Here is a 19,742-nt window from a genome sequence, read left to right as displayed (position 1 = left end):
AGCAGATCCTGCTCTCTGCACCCCCAAACCCTGCTCTGTGCACCCCCAGATCTGCTCTGTGCACCCCCAGATTCAGCTCCACACACCCCCTGCACCCCCAGATCCAACCCCATGTAGTCCCAGATCCAGCCCCATGCACCCCTGTTCCCCCGATCCTGATCCTGCTCTGTGCACCCCCAGATTCAGCCCCATACACCCCCAATTTAGAAAATTGTTTACCCAGCATGTGAATTGTTTTAATTTAATGACCAATCACAGCCAGCTGTGTCAAACTCGCTGAGTCTGTCACAGGTTTTTATTATCCATTCTTTTCTAGCCTTCTGATGTATCCTTTCTTTAGTATAGTTTTACTATACAACTTCTTTTAATATAATATCATAAAATATAAATATAATAATATATCATAAAATAAAAATATAATATATCATCAAATATAAATCAGCCTTCTGAAAACTTAAAATCAAATTCTCTCACCTTGTCCTAAAAACCTCACAACACTACAGGATTCTGCACCAAGACCCTGCTCTGGACAGCCCTGCAGGGAAACACCAATTCCTGCAACTCCAGGGGTTTTTCTGCAGCCCAGAAGGGGCAGAACCCTTATTTACCCTTTTCTATTCTCTTTTATTCCACCAAATCAGCAGGAAAAGGGAGAGGCCACGTGGCAGCAGGGCCTGGATGCTGAACAAACACCTGAATTCCTGCTGGGAGCCCCCAGGAGCTGCCAGGACCTGCCCAAGGTCACCTGGCACTCACACTAATCCCAGTTTGCCTCATTCCCAGCAGTTTATTTGATTTTTGTAACTCTCCTAATCAAAAGAGAGCTCAAATAAGCCTCAAAACCTGAGTGGGGCCTTCAACCTGATGGAAAAAAAAAAAACCCACCAGAGTCCAGATAAATAAATGTCATCTTTATTTAACCAAATATAATTTATCCATTAGGTCGACATCTGTCAGTTATAGGAACTATAAATAATTAAGACAGTCTTTTCTTCCTTTAATAAAAGAGTAAACCAGGATTTTCATCTGCAGGCAGCTGTAGAGTAGGCATGCATTGGAGTGCAACCAGTGGGAAGAGGTTTCTTTTGTTTTTGTTTGTTTTCCCATCAATATTCCTCAGTTTTAAATTAAATTCTTCCCTGACCATTCCCCAAGCACACCTTGGACCATATTTAATGTACAGACTCCCCCCCCAGCCCCACCATGAGAGGCAGATTCCTCCTCTAGGGAATTTTTTCCTGGGGGATTAAGTGGTGATGTGACGCCAGAAAGGCCAGCAGAGCTTCTCTTTATATCCATAAAAGCTGAAATGTTAATGGAAGGAAATCTTGCATTTAATTCCTCAACATCAGGCAGAGAAATCAGGTGAGCAGCTGAGAATATTCCAGAAAATATTATTCCAGAAAATATAATATTCCAGAAAATAATATTCCAAAAAAAAATATTCCAGAAAATAATATTCCAGGAAAATAATATTCCAGAAATAATACTCCAGAAAAAATAATATTCCAGGATTCCCTGGGCTGAGAGCTCAGCACAGCAGGGACAGGGTTTGTTTTGTGGTTGGGTTTTTTCCCTTTGAGCACAGCTTTGGCCAAAGGAAAGCTCAGAAATGTCACCAGAGGGGAGAGAGGAGGATGAGAGCTGCTCCCACACGGGACATGGAGCACAGGAGGAGGGAAACTGAGCCTGATGCTGGATTAGCAAGGGAAAAAAAGGGGGAATCACCTCAAAAATACAAGACCTGCTCAGGAGGAGCAGCCTGGAGCCCAGCCCTGCCTCCTGCTCACCTCCAGCAGCAGGGAAGGGTTTGCAGAGCTCCAGACAGGGCCTGGAGCAGCCAGGAGCTCTGGTTTGGCTCTATCTGCTCTGTGGATTTCCAGAATTCCATCCTGACCCTGTTTTCCAACAATCCAGAACTCCTCCATCCTGACCCTCCTTTCCAACAGCATCATCTGGAGCCAGGCCCAGCTCTGGCCTGGGACATTGAGCCTGGCCTAACTTTGGTCTTGGTTTTACCCCTCTGGGTGCACTTGCTGTGGGTTTTTCCTGCCCTCCCAGCATGGCCTAAGGGGAAGAGCAGGAATTCCACAAAAAGCAGGAGGGGAAGCAGCAGAGGAGGGAACCCTGCCCTGCCAGGGCTCAGCCAGGGCCTCCCAGCTGGGCTGAGCCCCAGTAACCCCAGATTTGACACCAGGGCAGGGGGTTGGTTCCTGTTCCTGCTCCAAGAGCCAGGCCCCTGTGTGTGACACTGCATTTCCAGCTGGCAGAACAATCCCCTGGAGGTCCTTTCCTTACAGACACCAGGAGCAAAACGCTCCTGCCCAGCTGGGAGCACCCCAGGCTCAGCTGGGGGAGCTGCTGGGTGGCTTTTCCTGCCTGCAAGGAGCCCTTCAGCAGCCCAAAAGGAAACCTGGGCACAAAACCCAGGAGCTGTTTGTCCATCCACCCCTCTGGGAAGGTCAGCCAGGGGAATGGAGCAGCACCAGGAGGGCTCCAGCAGGGATCCCTGGCAGGGGGATGGTGATGGTGATGGGTGGGGAGAGCCCCCAGCCCCTCTGGGCCAGGCTCAGGGCAGCTGAGCTCAGCTCACCAAGGCAGGAGCAGCGTGCTGCACTCTGGGGTGGGTGGCAAAAGGGAGCCTGAAGCTGCCAGCAGAGCCCAGCCAGGAGCTGGGGGTCCCAAATGAGCTCACTCACATTCCTGGGGTGAACACAGGAGCCTTCCTCACCATTCTCCTCATCTCCCTTCACAGACACTCCCCATTTCTGGGTGTGGGCCCAGGCTGGAGCTTCAGGGAGCCAAGGCAGGTGTAGCCCATGCCCTGGGCTGTGAGGTTGTGCTTGGCTGGAAGGTGCCAGCTCAGCTGAACAGACCTGAGCTCCACCTGCAGGGTTTAAAAAACGCTTATGAAGCAAAAAAAGCAGCCCTGCACCTCGAGGGAGGGGGCAGGGGGGGCTCCCTGCATGACCTGACTGAGCAGGAACTTCTCTGGAACCTTGGTTCAGACACAACTGCTACGAAAATTGCACTTAGTGATTGTCTCGTTACACTTTTTGTTTGTTTGTTTGTTTGTCCTTCCCAAAACTAGGTAAGATTTTTCTTTTTTACAAACTCGGCTTGAAATATAAACCAGGTAAAATTCCCATTGAAAATAATGAGAATCCAGTATCAAAGGTGAAATCTTCCAGGGTGAGGGGTGGCAGGAGGGGGAGAAGCAAAGAAACAACAAATGGAAGGAGGAGAGCTGTGGGAAGGGAGGAGCAGGGAGGTTTAATCCCCAACGTCGGAGTCCCTGTCCCCGATGAGCCAGAGCACGTGGAAGCTGAGGGCCAGCAGCCCTGTCCCAATCAGGTCCCCCAGGGCTGTCAGGTACGGGATGGAGAAGTTGTCGGGGTCCAGGTGCCTGCCCCACATCCAGTGCACCATCCAGTCTGCGATGTAGAGCAGGATCAGCACCTGCAAGAGCCACGGCGGGCACAGCCCTGAGCCCCTGTGTGACCCCACAGCAACTCTGCAGCCCCACGGCAGCCCTGCGACCCCACAGCGGCCCTGCGACCCCACTGTGGCCCTGCAGACCCCACTGCAGCCCTGCAGACCCTATGGCAGCCCTGCAGACCCCACAGCGGCCCTGTGACCCCACAGCGGCCCTGTGACCCCACTGCGGCCCTGTGACCCCCACAGCGGCCCTGTGACCCCCACAGCAGCCCTGTGACCCCACTGCGGCCCTGTGACCCCCACAGCGGCCCTGTGACCCCCACAGCAGCCCTGTGACCCCCACAGCGGCCCTGTGACCCCACTGCGGCCCTGTACACCCCCACTGCGGCCCTGCAGACCCCACTGCAGCCCTGTGACCCCCACTGCGGCCCTGGGACCCCACTGCGACCCCACAGCGGCCCTGTGACCCCCACTGCGGCCCTAAAAGTCCCACGGCGGCCCTGCCTGGCCCTGGGGAGCACAACCCCATGGGCACAACCACCCCATGGGAACAACAACCCCGTGGGAACAACAACCCCGTGGGCCACAATTAATGCCACAATTAACCCCATAGGCCACAATAATTCCATGGGAACAATTAATCCCACAGGCACAATTAACCCCATGGGCCACAACAACCCCATGGGCCACAACAACCCCACAGGCACAATTAACCCCATGGACCACAACAGCCCCGTGGCCACAATAACTCCATGGGAACAACAACACCATGGCACAACCACCCCATGGCCACAATTAACCCTATGGGAACAATTAACCCTGTGGGCACAACAACCCCACAGGCCACAACAACCCCACAACAACCCCATGGGAACAATTAACCCTATGGGAACAATTAACCCTATGGGAACAATTAACCCTGTGGGCACAACAACCCCACAACAACCCCATGGGAACAATTAACCCCATGGCCACAACAAAATCTGCAGAGGGTCCTCCCAGGCCTTTGGGTCTTGTGTCCCTCACAGCCCCATGGGCTCCCCCAGCCCCAGGGAATGCCAGGGCAAAGGGCAGCACAGGGCACACATTCCCTGCCAAATTCCACATCCTCTTTTCATCACCAGGCCTTTCCAAATTGCCAAATCACCCCCCAGGACAGATCAGCACACTTTGGCTACCAAAAAGACTATAAAAAGAGACAAAAGGCAGATTTTGAAACTCCCCAGGAATGGCAGGATGGAAGAATTGTGTGCTCAGGTGCTCACGAAGGAATTCCTGAAGGATCCCTCTGCCCAGCACAGGATCTCTGGGCAGGGACAGGGACACCTGAGCAGGTGCCACCTGTGTCCCCTGAGGCAGCCCAGCCCCTCAGGGCTCCCAGCTCACCTGGAGCAGTGCTGCTGTCATGTAAAAGACGATGAAGATGAGGGTGAGCGTGGTGTGTCCCCCCTGCATGGAGTGGATGGTGTAGAGGAACACCAGGTGCCCGGGCACCACCAGCAGGAAGAGCACACGGGCAGAGCGGGAGTTCACGTCTGCAAAGGGCACAGAAGGACAGATTCAGACCCTGGAAGTGCCCAAGTGTCACACCCTGATTTTTTTAAGATTTTCTAAGCCTTCTGATGTTTACGTTCTTGTAGCGAAAATAACTCATTGTAAATAATTGTAAATTATTGTAAAATATATTTTATATTTTTAATATAAAATATATATTTAATGCATTTTATAAAATATAAATATATAGGTTTACATTTCCTATTTCAGGGGGAGCCTCTTGCCTTCCCTGAGCAGAACCTGGCTTTTCAAACCAAGACATCCACAAATCCCCTTCCTGCTCAGGATAATAAAGAACTGTTATTCCTATTCCCACATCTTTGCCTGAGAGCCTCATAATTTCAGAATTATAATAATTTGGGGGGAGGGGGCTTGCATTTCCTATTTCAGGGGGTGCCTCTTGCCTTCCTGAGCAGAACCTGTCTGTTCAAACCAAGACATCCACAAATCCCCTTCCAGCTCAGGATAATAAATAACTGTTATTCCTGCTCCCACATCTTTGCCTGAGAGCCCCTTAACTTCAAATTGATAACAATTTGGAGGGAGGGGAGTTTATAATTTCCCGTTTCTTGCCTTCCTTAGCAGAACCTGTCTGCTCAAACCGAGACATCCCCAAATCCCCTTCCAGCTCAGGACACCCCACACTCCCATTTCCCCTCCCCAGTCAGGCAGGGCAGCCCCAGCCTGACCTGAGCAGGGCTGTGCCCCCTTGGCTGTGCCCAGGGAGCCCAGCTGGCACCAAGCCCTGCCCTCCAGGGCTGTACCTGAGCTGCAGAAGGTGCTGCAGGGGCTGGGGCACTTCCGAGGGGCTGTGCCAGGGCCTTCTCCAGGCTCCCCACTCATGTGCAGGTAGGTGGAGATTCGGCTGGCCTGCACTGCCACCAGGTTGCCACCCACACCTGTGGGAGAGGTGGATTTCTGTGAGCCAGAGAGAAGTCTGAGAAGAGGAATTCTTCCAGTGTTTAGCCCTGGAAGAATTACCCACCAAGGTTGTTGGCATGGAAAGCAAGAAAGAAAGAATAGGGGGAAAAAAGGAAGGGGGAAAAGGAAAGGAAAGAAGGGGGAAAAGGAAAGGAAAGAAGGGGGAAAAGGAGGTGCCCCAGAGGAGAATGAGTGTCCTGAAGTTCCAGACCACCCCAGTTTGCCAAGAGCAGAGGGTGACAGGGGAGCCAAACCCGTGTGTCCTAGAGGAGAATGAGTGTCCTGAAATCCCAGACCATCCCAGTTAGCCAAGAACAAAGGGTGACAGGGTGGCACAGGGTGTGCCCCGAGAGAGAATGAGTGTCCTGAAGCCCCAGACCAGCCCAGTTTGCCAAGAGCTGCAGCCCAGGGCGGGCAGGACTCACCATTGATGACTGGGGTGAACACTGCCATGCCAGCAAAGTTGGGGTCCGACACCGTCCTGTCCAAAATGAGCCCCCCGACGCTGCAGGGGAGAGGGGCGGTCAGTGCTGGGCTCACCTGGGGGGCTCTGGGCACAGGCCAGGGCCAGGCTCACCTGCTGATGGCCATGGCAATGATGACAGGCTCCCAGCCCGAGTAGAGCACCTCCCTGGTGGCAGAATTCCTCCTGGCAATGATGATCCAGATGGGCAGCAGGGACAGGAAGAAGGCGCACACCAAGGGGTTCGCGTAGGCTCTGCCCTCTGGGCAGGGGGAGAAACAGAAAAAGAAGCAGAAAAGTCAAGGCCACGTCCCTCAGGAGCTCCAGGGACAGTCCAGGGCAGCCTGGAGTCTGCAGGATGTGGTGGGGTTCCTTGTCACAGCTGTAGCCTCTAAAACACCTGGATGTGTTCACCAGCAGATCTGAGTGAGATCTCTGCAATTCCAGCTCTTATCCCTGCTTCCCACTCCTGGGCAGCTGCTCCTTCAGCCCAGGATGAACCTGGCTGAGTCCCAGCCCCGTGTCCCAGGGAGGGAAGGAGGAGGAGGAAGGAGGGAGGAAGGAGGGAGCTCTCCCTGAGCACCTCACCTAGAGAGGAGGAAGAGTTCCAGGCAGTGAGAGGCTCCATCCCCTCCCCTAACCTGGACTAAGCCCAACTGAGGGAGCTCCAGAGCAGGAACCCCACACACCCCGAGGCAGATTCCAGAGGAAGAGGGTGAAGAAATGAGAGGGGGACACAGCAAGGAGCAGGCAGAGCCTGAGCCTTTTGCTGCTCCTCACCCAGCTCCTTGTACAGGCCCCAGCTGATCCCTGAGAGCAGGGCCAGGGTGATGAGGTCCCCCAGGCTGGCAGCGATCGGCGTGGCCACGTTGTCAGGATTGATCCCCATCTTCTTGGAGCCAATGATCACCCCAATCATAATCATGCCTGTAACCAGAAAGAGGCAAAAAAACCCCAAGATAAAGCCAAGGGGAGGTTAATATTTCAGGAGGAGGGGGCACAGCAGAGGGGGGACTCTCACCCAGGACTAGGGAAGCAATGAAGGCAGTGGCCACGCTGCTGGCACACAGCAGCACAGCGTGGTCCATGCTGAAGTGCCCATCTGGGATCCACCCAAACACCACGGCTGCAATCGAGGCCAGGAAACCAACCACGGTGGCCTGGACCTGGAAATGGAAAGCACAGGGTCACCAAGACACCAGGACAGTCCCACCATGGACTGGAGCTGGAAATGGAAAGCACAGGGACACCAGGACAGTCCCACCATGGACTGGAGCTGGAAATGGAAAGCACAGGGACACCAAGACACCAGGACAGTCCCAGGGAGTGGGGAGAACTTGAGTATGTCTAGAAGAGGCAACGAGGCTGGAGAGGGGCTGGGAACACACAAACCCTGTGAGGAAGCCCTGAGGGAGCTGGGGGTGCTCAGCCTGGAGCAAAGGAGACTCAGGGCTGCCCCCATCACTCTGCAGCTCCTGAAAGGTGCCTGTGCTCAGCTGGGGCTGGGCTCTGTCTCCAGGCACTGACACAACCAGAGCACACAGCCTCGAGCTGCACCAAGGGAAATTCAGGCTGGATAGCAGGGAAAAGTTTTTTCCTGAAAGGGTGATAAAGTGTGGGAAATGAATTTGTAGAGAATTAGGCATTTACAGCATGGTGTGGCAAAAGCTGATAGGCCAAGAAACACTTGTGATGTGTTGTAATTAGGAAATAGTTAACTTCTGATTGTGATGGTGTGAATTATAACACCTGTGTTGTCTCACCCTTCACATGAGACTGAAAAGGGAATAAAAGTTTTTAAGATGCCTCTGAGTTGCCCCATCTCTGGGTCAGAAAAGAGCATAATCTGACAATAAAGTTCTGGAATGTTCTGCCCGGGGAGGTGGTGGAGTCCCCATCCCTGGGGGTGTTTAACAAAGCCTGGATGTGGCACTGGGGGCCAGGGTTCAGTTGAGGGGTTGGGGCTGGGTTGGACTCCACGATCTTGAAGGTCTCTCCCAACCCGGTGATTCTGTGATTGTAGGAAACCTTGCCCAGCTGTAGCTGCCTCATCCCTGGAAGTGCCCATGGCCAGGTTAGAGCAGCCTGGGAGAGTGGAAGGTGTCACTGCCCATGGGAAATGGATGAGCTTGTTGGAGTTCTGGATGCTGAGAATTTTAAACTTTCTGTGCTAACAGACTCTGACCCCCTGAGGCTGTGGAGAAGGCTTCCAAAATTGATTAACAGCACTGGGAGTATGGGTGTGTTCTTGGTTAAAAGTGTGCAATGTTACAGGGTGGAAAACTTAAGAGTTTGGGGTTTTAGAATACAGGAACAAATATGAAGCAAGATGGAGGTTTTAGGTTGTTCTTCTTTACCTTTTTTCTTCCTTCTTCATGGGTTTGGGTGGTATTTTGTAATTGGACAGAAAAGTCCACACTGAGGGCTTTGAGGGATCAGTTATTGGGTTAAAAGTGAAAATAATTTAGGTGTTATTTCTTAATTGGATATTTAGCCTGAAAAGACCTTGGAACAGGAGATAGTTGGCCATTTTGTGCCTTGTTAATGAGACTGCAGAACTCAGGCTGTGAGACTGTAACACTGATAAGAAACCACAAACACCTGAGTGTGAACATGAACTATCAGCTCAAGTGCCTTCAATCCTGACCCCAACAGAGGCAGCAAAGGAAGCTGAAAACTGGCATGAACTTTAAGGTCCCTTCCAACCCAAACCATTCCATGATTTTATTCTATGATGCCAGGAGGGAAACCCCACCCAGGGGGATCAGAATCCAGCATGGCAACACCCAGCCCAGCCTGCAGGGCCACCATCAGACACAAACAGCAAATCCCAGGCACTGAAGCCTCCCACACCTGCCAAACTGGGCTTGTCCCAGCTGGGAATATTCCCCTTCCCTCTGCGTACCTGTATCAGAGCCATGTTCCCTGTAATCATCTTCCAGAGCTCTTTGTGTGAATCCATTTGGCCAATGTTAGCCTGTAAGAGGAAAATCAGACACCATTGCAGCCTGGCAGCCCTTCACACCCGCCAACAGCCACATTCCTGCCTGCCAGGAGCAGGAGGGGACTCAAACCCTCAGGAGAACAATTCAGCAGAAAAGGGAGTGCAAAGGGGAATCAACACCAACCAAAAATCCTAAAATTTTGGTGTCACCAACCAAAAATCCAAAATTTTTGGTGTCACCAACCAAAAATCCAAAATTTTTGGTGTCACCAACCAAAAATCTGATGGGAATGCTGCAAAATCAACAAGATCTCTCTGTGCCCCTGTGTGGTGGTGTTCACTGGGGTCCCAGGATGAGGGAGGAGATGAGAATCTTGACTCCATGTTTCAGAAGGCTGATTTATTCTTTTATGATAATATATATTCAATTATGATATCTATATTCTATTAAAAGAATATGAGAGGAAGGGAAAGGAAAAGGGAAAAGGGGAAGGGGAAAGGGGAAAAGAATGATAATAAAATCTTGTGACTGACCAGAGAGTTCGAGCCAGCTGGGCTGTGATTGGCCATTAATTAAAAACAACCCCATGAGCCCAATCCCAGATGCCCCTGTTGCATCCCACAGCAGCAGATAACCATTGGTTGCATTTCCTCTCTGAGGCTTCTCAAGAGAAAAGACCCTAAGGAAAGGATTTTCCATAAAATATATCCATGACACCCCTGCAGCCACAAACTGCATTGCCCAGGGCCCTCACTCTGCTGGGCCTGGCTGGGTCAGGCTGCCCCAGGTCAGCAGCAAAGCCAGGGAAAGCTGCTGGGAAAAGCTGAGCAAACAAGGCTGGGGACACATGGGGACACAGAAAGGAGCAGGGCAGCCCTGGCACAGGGAGAGGCTGAGCAGGATGACCAGGATTAAAAAATAACCCAGGAAATGTCACTGTGGGGGACACCGAGCAGGAGCAGGAGGTGGAAATGCTTCAATTCCTGCTGTAGGAGCCAAAATAAGGCAGAGGAATCGCTGCAGGGTATGAGATCTGCTCCTCCCTGCCACCTCCAGGGGCTTTATGGGAACAATGGGTAAATTTATACCCAATTGAGTAAATTTATACCAAATTTGCATCATTAGAAGCTGATGAACTCAGGAAACAAGGGAGAGGCTCAAACACTGGAGTGGGAAATGCACTTTGAAGGAATGCATTTTGAATTTTGAAGGAGTTAAAGAAGGGACCTCTGAGTTTTTTCGATGATGGGATTTATTTTTCTTATCCTCCACACAGACAGGAAGGGTGAGTTCAGCTCACATCTCCACTGCATGGCTCAGAAGGTCTCAAGACCCTTAGTTACAAGACTTTTAAAGGATTTATTGACCAATAAAACACTGCCAAGAAGGGTATTTATGGTTTTGACCCAATCTTTAAATATTTCATCTTATGGACTCATGCTGCAGTGTGAGCTTTCTTAGCCAATCATGCTATGACACAAAAACCTACAGCACTGCATCCTAAACTTCTTCAAACTTGTGCAAAACAGCAGCAATTTCCTCCTCTCAGGTGGAAAATAAAACAAGAAATCCGGAAACTGATTAATTTGATTAATTAACTGATTGATTGACCCCCCTGCTCTCCTTGCTGGATGTGCTTTACTGAGATGCTCCCATCTCTGGGGCAAATTCTGGGCAGGGAGGAGGAAGGAATGGGGGAAAACCAACAAAAAGCTGAGTGGAGCAGCACAGCCAGCACAGGAATTTGAGCTCCATAAGAAGCCTGACCTTAAAATTCCAGCCCCGTGGCAATTAGGCTGGGATTAGCATAACCTCCCTTAATCCTTTAACTAATGGAGGAGTTTTGCCTCTTAATTGTGAAAGGAATTTCTGAGGTGCCTTAAGGCAGCACTAATTAGGAACCCAAAGCCTGAGAAAGGACTCCAGGCTGTGGAGAGAGCTTGGGATTGTATTTGTGCCCAGACAAAGGAAGGAATGGTAAATCTGACTGTATGCTCTCAGAAGGCGAATTTATTATTTTAATATACTATATTATATTAAAGTATATTTAATATACTATACTATATTAAAGAAATTATCTTAATATACTATATTATATTATTTTAAATATACTATATTATATTATTTTAATATACTATATTATATTAAATTACTATATTATAATATACTATATTATATTATATTATATTATATTATATTATATTATATTATATTATATTATATTATATTATATTATATTATATTATATTATATTATATTATATTATATTAGAAAACTATACTAAAGAATACAAAAAGGATATTTACAGAAGGTTAAAAATATAAAAATAAAAACTTGTGACTCTCTTTCCAGAGTCTGACACAGCTTGGCCAAAGAGTCAACACAATTCACATTAAACCAATTAAACAATCACCTGTTAGATAAACAATCTCCAAACACATTCTAAAGCAGCAAAACACAGAAAAAAACATGAAATAATTATTTTCCTTCTTCTCTGAAGCTTCTCAGCTTCTTAGAAGAAAAAATCTTAAAGAGATTTTTTGGAAAATATGAATGTAACACTTGTATTGTATTTATGGGGTGCCCAGATGACGAAAGGAATGATAAATCTGACTCTGTGTTTTCAGAAGGCTAATTTATTATTTTAATATATTATATTATATTAAAGAATACTATACTAAACTATCCTAAAGAATACAAAAAAGATATTTACAGAAGGTTAAAAATATAAAAATAAAAACTTGTGACTCTCTTTCCAGAGTCTGGCCCTGATTGGCCAAAGAGTCAACACAATTCACATTAAACCAATTAAACAATCACCTGTTAGATAAACAATCTCCAAACACATTCTAAAGCAGCAAAACACAGAAAAAAACGATGAAAGAATTATTGTTTTCCTTTTTCTCTGAAGCTTCTCAGCTTCTTAGAAGAAAAATCCTAAACAAGGAGATTTTTTTGGAAAATTTGTTGGGACCCACAAATGCAGGGAGCTGTGGGCAGGGAGGAGCTCCCTACACCCACCTGGGAGCAGAGGTGCTCCTGTGCCAGCAGGCATGGGGAGGCTCCTGGATGCTCCTGCAGCTTCAATTCCATGATTTGGGGAGCACAGGAGGGAAGGCAGAGGCCAAAGCCTCTGGGGACAGGAGGAAGCAGCAGGACAGGGCAGGAGCCTGTGCTGGTGTGCCCGGGGCAGGTGGGGCCAAGTTCTGCACTCCTGACTGGCCACAGGCTGGGTCCTGGGCCAAAGCTGCTCCAGGAGGGGACACACAAGGGCCAAGCACCCCCCGAGCAGCAGGGAGAGGGTCCCTGGAGCCAGGACAGCAAAGATCCAAGGATGCCAACAGTGGAGAGGGAGACAAACAAAGGGAATTGTTGGTTTGGTTGTTTCAGAGAGAAGGGTTGAACAAAGCTCAGCCTCTGTCCCTGGAGGAGAGGAGACCCAGAGACCCAGAGAGAGCCCTGTGCAGCTCTGCTGTGCCCTCTCCTGCAGCAAGGGCTCAAAGGAAGGGGATGAGCCCAGCAGAATTTGGGTTATGGGATTTGTCTCCTTGGCAGCCTCACACCAATAACTGTCACAACTGGGTATTGGCCACTCCTTGGCTGGCACTGGCACTGGCACATTGACCAAACAGGTCACAAAGGCTTTGTCTGGGCTACAAGTGGTTAAAAACATGCTGTTGGAGCCTGTTGATTTGGCTATGGCAACCTAAACATTCATTTTTGGTTGATCTACAGGCACATCTGCATGGCAGAAGGAAGTAAATAAAACTAACAAGTGCTAATAGATCACTGGATTCAACCCTAAATTTGGTTCAACCCTGTACTTGATTCAATTCCATATTTGCTTCAATTCCATGTTTGATTCAATTCCATATTTGCTTCAATTCCATATTTGCTTCAATTCCATATTTGCTTCAACCCAATTTTTGATTCATCTCCATGGCCAGAGCCAGTTCCAGCAGGACAAAAGCCCAGCTGTGACCTCCATCCCTGGTCACTCTCCCTGCCAGCTCCCCTGTGCTCCCCAGCTGTCCCCAGGCCCCCTCCTGCCCCGGGGACATTCCTGTGCCCAGTTCCTGCTGGGACAGCTGGATCCCAGCCCCAGCACAGCACCTGAGCTGGCAGCAAAGCTCCAGCACCATTAACCCTTCACATCCCATCAGCCAGCAGGGTGTAAACACCTTCCCAGCACAGCTGGACCCCGGGCTCTGGGGTGCCTGGGGTCACTCACAGGGGGAAATTTGGGAATTTTACCCTCCCACACACACACGAAGCAGGTGTCCCTGTGCCTCCCCAGCTCCTGGGCACTCACAGCTGTGGACAGGCGGGATGCCAGGGTCATCTCCAGGTTCCCCTTCAGCCCCAGCAGAGCAGGAACCAAGATGAACACCTCAGTGACCTGTTTGAAGACGTCCCAGTGCTGCAAGGTTAAAGCACATTCAGTAAAACCAGGAAATGTCACCAAAGCACATTCAATAAAACCAGCAAATCTCACATTAAAGCACGTTCAATAAAACCAGCCAATCTCACCAAAGCACACTCAATAAAACCAGCACATCTCACCAAAACCAGGAAATGTCAGCAAAGCACACTCAATAAAACCAGGAAATGTCACCAAAGCACATTCAATAAAACCAGCAAATCTCACCCAAACACACTCAATAAATCCAACAAATCTCACCCAAGCACACTCAGTAAATCCAGCCCATCTCACCAAATCACACTCAATAAATCCAGCCAATCTCACCAAAACCAGGAAATGTCACCAAAGCACAGTCAATAAAATCAGCAAATCTCACCCAAACACACTCAATAAATCCAGCCCATCTCACCCAAACACAGTCAATAAATCCAGCCCATCTCACCCAAACACACTCAATAAAATCAGCAAATCTCACCCAAGCACACTCAATAAATCCAGCCCATCTCACCCAAGCAGACTCAGTAAATCCAGCCCATCTCACCAAATCACACTCAATAAATCCAGCCCATCTCACCCAAACACACTCAATAAAATCAGCAAATCTCACCCAAGCACACTCAATAAATCCAGCCCATCTCCCTGTGGCTGGTGCCAGCCTTGGCTCTGTGCTCAGTGCCACCCCTCCCTGTCCCCTCTGTCACAGCCCTGAGAGCCCCCAGTGCCCCTCCTGCTGCCACACTGGGGATTTCCCACTGTGACATTTGCAGCAGTGAGCACAGCCCTGCCGGGCTGACAAAACAGCCCTGAGCCAGCAACTTCCAGTGAAAATCCCCCAGAGAGTCCCCAGGGACAAAATGTTTACACACCCAGAGGCCAAAACAGGGAAACATGGAGAGGCTTTGCCCAGTACTTGCAGTTTTTGGCAGATTTGAGTGCTGGAGTTTGGTCAATCTCAGCTGAAAGCCTTTGCTGTGTCTTGCAAATATATATATATATAAACTTTATATATATATATATATATAAACTTTATATATATATATATATATATATATATATATATATATGTATATACATATATATATGTATATACATATATATACAAAATGATATACATTATAGAATTATATATATTATAATAATAAAATAATGACATCTATTATAATAATAAAATAATGTATTAATATAATAATTATATAGTATAATATAATTTTATAAATATAAGAATTTGCATGTAAAATTTTATATATATCATACAATTATATACATATAGAATGATATATATCTTGTATTAATAACATAATATAATAACAATAATTATACAGTATAATAACATTTTATAAATATATAAAAATTTTATATATAAAATATATATTTTATATATTTTTTATATTTATAATATAATAATAGACATTATATAATTATATATTATATATATAATTATATAATATAATAACTATATAGTCAAATAATATAATATATATATTTGCAAGACACAGCAAAGACTCATAGCCTTTATTATATAATAATGAAATAATGAAATATAATAACAACAATAACAATAATAATAATAATAGTCCTTCAGCATCTGCCCAGGATCCCATGCAGCTCTGGAGGGGTGAGCTGGACCTGGGTGGTTCTGGAAAAATCATCCATCCTCCTTCCCAGCCATGGGAATTTAATCCCAAGGCCAAAGGGAGTTGGAGCTGCTGGCAGCACAGGCTGAGCTGCTGTGGGAATTCCACAGGAATTACAAAGTTTTACTCCTAAAGGCCACAGGAATCAGAACACAGGGCTGAGCCAGAGTCTCCCAGCCCCTTCTATTGTAGCTCTCAAATTTCTGTTTTTCCTTCAAATCCTGATTTTCTAAAAGGGCATCCTGAAGGTGAACTTCATTAAGGAATAATTTAGTTGTGTAGTTGATTGAATTGCAAATAACTGCTGACAAAAATTGTCCAGAACACTGTGAAAGTGCTGAAGGCTTCAGTGTAGTTTAGAGCATGAAAGATGAGAAGTGACATTATGAACACCATGTGTCAACACTGACCACAAGGGCAGTGCCTGCTCCAGGAAAAACTTTAGCTTGGGCTCAAATCACTTTGGGGAACTTCCAGAAGAGCCAGGCAAGGACCTTGTGAAGGGAAAACACGCTTGAAACTTCTTTATTTTTTTCAGAAAACGATTCCAGTAAAGCTGTCCTGGATTAATTTCCCCCGTCCAGCCTTTCCTGTTTGCAGTCACTTCCCAGCCGTCCCAGCAGGTCCCACCAGGAGGGGATGAGCAGAGCTCAAAGGCACGCAGGGAAGCTGCTGCTGTGGGCAGGGCAGCCCTGAGGAGCGGCTGCCTGAGCGCCCACAGATCCCAAAAAAACCCCTCTGACTTCCTGGCACGGGGGCTGACACCGGAGCCTCTCGCTGCCCACACCGCCAGGCCTTGTTTACCCGGCCCAGCAGCTCCAAGCTGAGCAGATTTTGGCTGCCCACAGCTCCCAGATGGCCGCGTCCCCACCCCAGAGCCCAGTGCTGTGCCCCAAGGAGGGGAGGCTCTGCCCAGGAGAAGCTGATCTGCTGCCAGGCACGCCTGGGGGACGCGGGGCGAGCAGCTCCGTCTGCAAAGGCAGCGTTCCCACATGGAAACACGGCCAGGCTGGCACATTCCCACAGGGAACACCTCAGTTTGCATCCAGGGGGAGCTGCCAGCTCCCTGCTGGCCTTTCCTAAAAGTCACCAGCACAGCCTTTCCAGGGGGAACTCTCCTGTCATCCCTGGGTGCCTCCAGGGCACAAGGAATGGTGCAGGAAGCTCTGGAATGAGCCTGGCACACACGGAGGGAAACATTTCCCTGGCTGGCACAGCCTGGGCCAGCACAGCCAGCACCTGAGTGGGAAAAGGACAAGAGGAGCCAGTCCCAGGGCTGGGGTGTCCCCAGACAGCAGCAGGGAAGGGATTTGTTTCCAGCTGTGATGCACAGGCTGCATCTTCTCCTCTGAGTGCCCTCTCCCTCCTTCATTCCTCACTTCTCTTCCACCTCCTTAAATTACCTGAGCTGAATTTACAAAGCCAGGGTTGGCACAAGGAGATGGAGGGCTCCCCCATCTCCCCCATCCCCACCCAGCACACCAAGGATAAACTGTTTTCCCTCCTCCCCGTTGCTGAAGCAGCCCTGGCATTCCTTTATTGCAGCCCTTGTATTCCTTGGCTATTCCTTTATTATTCCTTTATTAGTCCTTTATTATTCCTTTATTAGTCCTTTATCCCACCCAGCCCTGCAGAGTGCCAGGGGAGCACCAGCCCTACCTGCACCATGTCCAGCACCATCCCAGCCCTACCTGCACCATGTCCAGCACCATCCCAGCCCTACCTGCACCACCCCAGCCCTATCCCAGCCCTACCTGCACCATGTCCAGCCCCACCCCAGCCCTACCTGCACCATCCCAGCCCTATCCCAGCCCTACCTGCACCACGTCCAGCCCCACCCCAGCCCTACCTGCACCATCCCAGCCCTACCTGCACCATGTCCAGCCCCACCCCAGCCCTACCTGCACCATGTCCAGCCCTACCTGCACCATGTCCAGCCCTACCTGCACCACGTCCAGCCCCACCCCAGCCCTACCTGCACCATCCCAGCCCTACCTGCACGATGTCCAGCACCATTCCAGCAGCCACCGTGCCAAATCCAGCCAGCAGGAAGGGGAACAGCACCTGCAGCCCGATGGAAAACGAGGTCTCCTTCAGGGGCGAGGGGGGCTCAGGCCCCCGCTCCGTGCTGGTGTCATCGCTCTCGTTGCTCTGGCTGCCGTTTTCCAGCAGAGCATCCTCCTCCCTCACCCCTTTGGCGTTGGCACGGGACTCCAGCACCACCAGGTCCACGGCGGTGCCCTCGGGCCGCAGGAAATGCTCGGGCCCCGCGGGCTGCCCGCAGTCCCCGTTGGCCTGGGGGGGATCCTTGTGCTCCAGCGTGGATGTCATGCTGCAGGACACGCTCTCCTGACCCTTGGCTCGCTGGGCCTACAGCCAGCAGCTGCTCCAGGAGGGATCTTCTGCCAGCAGCTTATCCACACGGCCTTGCCAGCATCCAGGAGGGAGCTGTGCCAGCCCTGCTCGCCCGCCCGGGAGTGCGGAGCCTGCTCCTGCGGCAGAGATCCCCATCAAGCAGGGACACGGAGCACAGGGGACAGGGCAGGAGCTGGGAATGGTTCAGTTCCCCCTGGCTCTGCTCCTCCCCAGCGCTCTGTGCTGCTGCAGCCGCCGAGGCACGATCCGAGCTCTCCTCCCGAGATGTGCGATGCCTTAGTGCATGTCCTCCCAGCTTTTCTCCAGCAGATGTGACGGGGCAGAGGGAAAAGCAGACGAAGTAAAGGATGTAGAAGCTTAAAGGAACACCGAAGGAGAGGATTGGCTTTTAGACATGATCCCACTCAGGCTCTTCTTGCTGCCAGGGCTTTGCCAGCGGCACCGTCGCTCTGCGGGATTCCCCTTTGAAGGCTCCTGCGGGCTTTCTGCCACAACAGCCAGCGATTCCAGCAGGCTCCGAGTGTCCCTGCCGCCCTCCTCCTCCTCCTCCTCCCGCAGCAGGATTCCTCCCCCAGCAGCACGAGGCCAGCACAGTTCCTGTTACTCGCACCAACAGCAGCTCCCAGCGAGGGTTACTCACGGAGCTGGCCCGGCTGCAGGGTGGGGGCCGGCATTGGGGCAGCCTGGCACACAACGCGCTTTCCCGAGAGCTCGCCCGTCACCTGAAACACACGGGAGGAAAGCCGATATTCCGGGGGGTCCCGTGGCAGCCGCTCCATCCGTTTCCTCCAACCTTCGCCGTACCCCCACCTCTCCCCCGGCTGCGCTCCCGCTTCCCCGGGCACCCTCAGCGGCTGAGCCGGGGGCACCGGGACCCCGGGAGGGACCCGCAGGGCGATCCCCGCGGCCGGGGCTCCTCCCGCCTCCCGCAGCGCCCCGCGAGCCGCCAGCTCCGGAGCGGATCCCCGCGGGGATGCGGAACGGGGCTGCCGCCCGGCCGGTCCCCACGGTACCGCCGCCCGTGTCCCCGCGGTGCCGGTACCGTGTCCCCGCGGTGCCGGTACCGCCCGGTGCCGCTCGCTCCGCTCCCGCTGCGCACCCGCGGCTCCTCCGCCGCCCCGCGCTCTGCCCCGCCGGGCCCCGCCCCGCGCCGCCCTGACATCACCGCCGGCCAATGGCGGCCGCGCCCGCCCCGCCGCGCCGCGCTCCCATTGGTCCGACCCGCGTGGCGTCACGTCTGGCCCCGCCCCCGGTGAAAAGCGCGTCCCCGGTGCGGATAGGCCACGCCCCTTTGTCGGTGCGGGGGCGGGGCCTGTGGGTCACGTGTGGCTGAGCCCGCACCGGGCGACGGATCTGTCGGTCCGTCCCTCCGTCTGTCCGTCCTGCCATCCACTCTGCCGTCCATTCATGCATCCATCCATCCATCCATCCATCCATCCATCCATCCATCCATCCATCCATCCATCCATCCATCCATCCATCCATCCATCCATCCATCCATCCATCCATCCATCCATCCATCCTTCTGTCTGTCTGTCCATCCATCCATCCATCCCTCTATCCAGGGATCCATCCATCCATTCATCCATCCATCCTGCTGTCTGTCCATCCATCTGTCCATCCCTCCATCCATCCACAGATCCATCCCTCCATCCATCCATCATCCATGGATCCATCCATCATCCATCCATCCCTCCATCCATCCATCATCCATCCATCCTGCTGTCTGTCCATCCATCCATCCATCATCCATCCATCCCTCCATCCATCCATCATCCATCCATCCATCCATCCATCCATCCCTCCATCCATCATCCATCCATCCTGCTGTCTGTCCATCCATCCATCCATCATCCATCCATCCATCCATCCATCCATCCATCCATCCATCCTGCTGTCTGTCCATCCATCCATCCATCCCTCCATCCATCATCCATCCATCCTGCTGTCTGTCCATCCATCCATCCCTCCATCCATCCATCATCCAT

General features: G+C 51.0%; 1 protein-coding gene across 1 annotated transcript; it reads right to left on the bottom strand.

Annotated features, from left to right (window-relative positions):
- Nucleotides 1-890: 890 nt before the first annotated feature.
- SLC41A1 (solute carrier family 41 member 1) lies at nucleotides 891-18,878 on the bottom strand. Its single transcript, XM_036398500.1, has 11 exons — nucleotides 18,797-18,878; nucleotides 17,374-18,476; nucleotides 13,634-13,741; nucleotides 9,282-9,353; nucleotides 7,398-7,542; nucleotides 7,157-7,303; nucleotides 6,491-6,638; nucleotides 6,339-6,418; nucleotides 5,757-5,891; nucleotides 4,825-4,973; nucleotides 891-3,459 (listed from the first exon to the last, which is right to left on the bottom strand). Exons 2-11 carry the CDS (start codon nucleotides 17,707-17,709, stop codon nucleotides 3,274-3,276), a joined length of 1,506 nt encoding a protein of 501 aa, XP_036254393.1. The 5' UTR covers nucleotides 17,710-18,476; nucleotides 18,797-18,878; the 3' UTR covers nucleotides 891-3,273.
- Nucleotides 18,879-19,742: the final 864 nt, after the last annotated feature.

This window comes from Molothrus ater, chromosome 25, assembly GCF_012460135.2.
Source record: "Molothrus ater isolate BHLD 08-10-18 breed brown headed cowbird chromosome 25, BPBGC_Mater_1.1, whole genome shotgun sequence".
In the NCBI taxonomy this organism is placed as follows: Eukaryota; Metazoa; Chordata; class Aves; order Passeriformes; family Icteridae; genus Molothrus; species Molothrus ater.
This window is presented reverse-complemented; position numbering and strand designations above follow the sequence as displayed.

Excerpts from the sequence above, each read along its gene's own strand:
- SLC41A1 (XM_036398500.1), bottom strand. The coding sequence starts at position 17,709 with ATGACATCCACGCTGGAGCACAAGGATCCCCCCCAGGCCAACGGGGAC. Across the intron at positions 6,419-6,490 it reads ATTGCCATGGCCATCAGCAG|CGTCGGGGGGCTCATTTTGG; the intron begins GTGAGCCTGGCC and ends TCTCCCCTGCAG. Across the intron at positions 4,974-5,756 it reads CAGCACCTTCTGCAGCTCAG|ACGTGAACTCCCGCTCTGCC; the intron begins GTACAGCCCTGG and ends TGCCCTTTGCAG.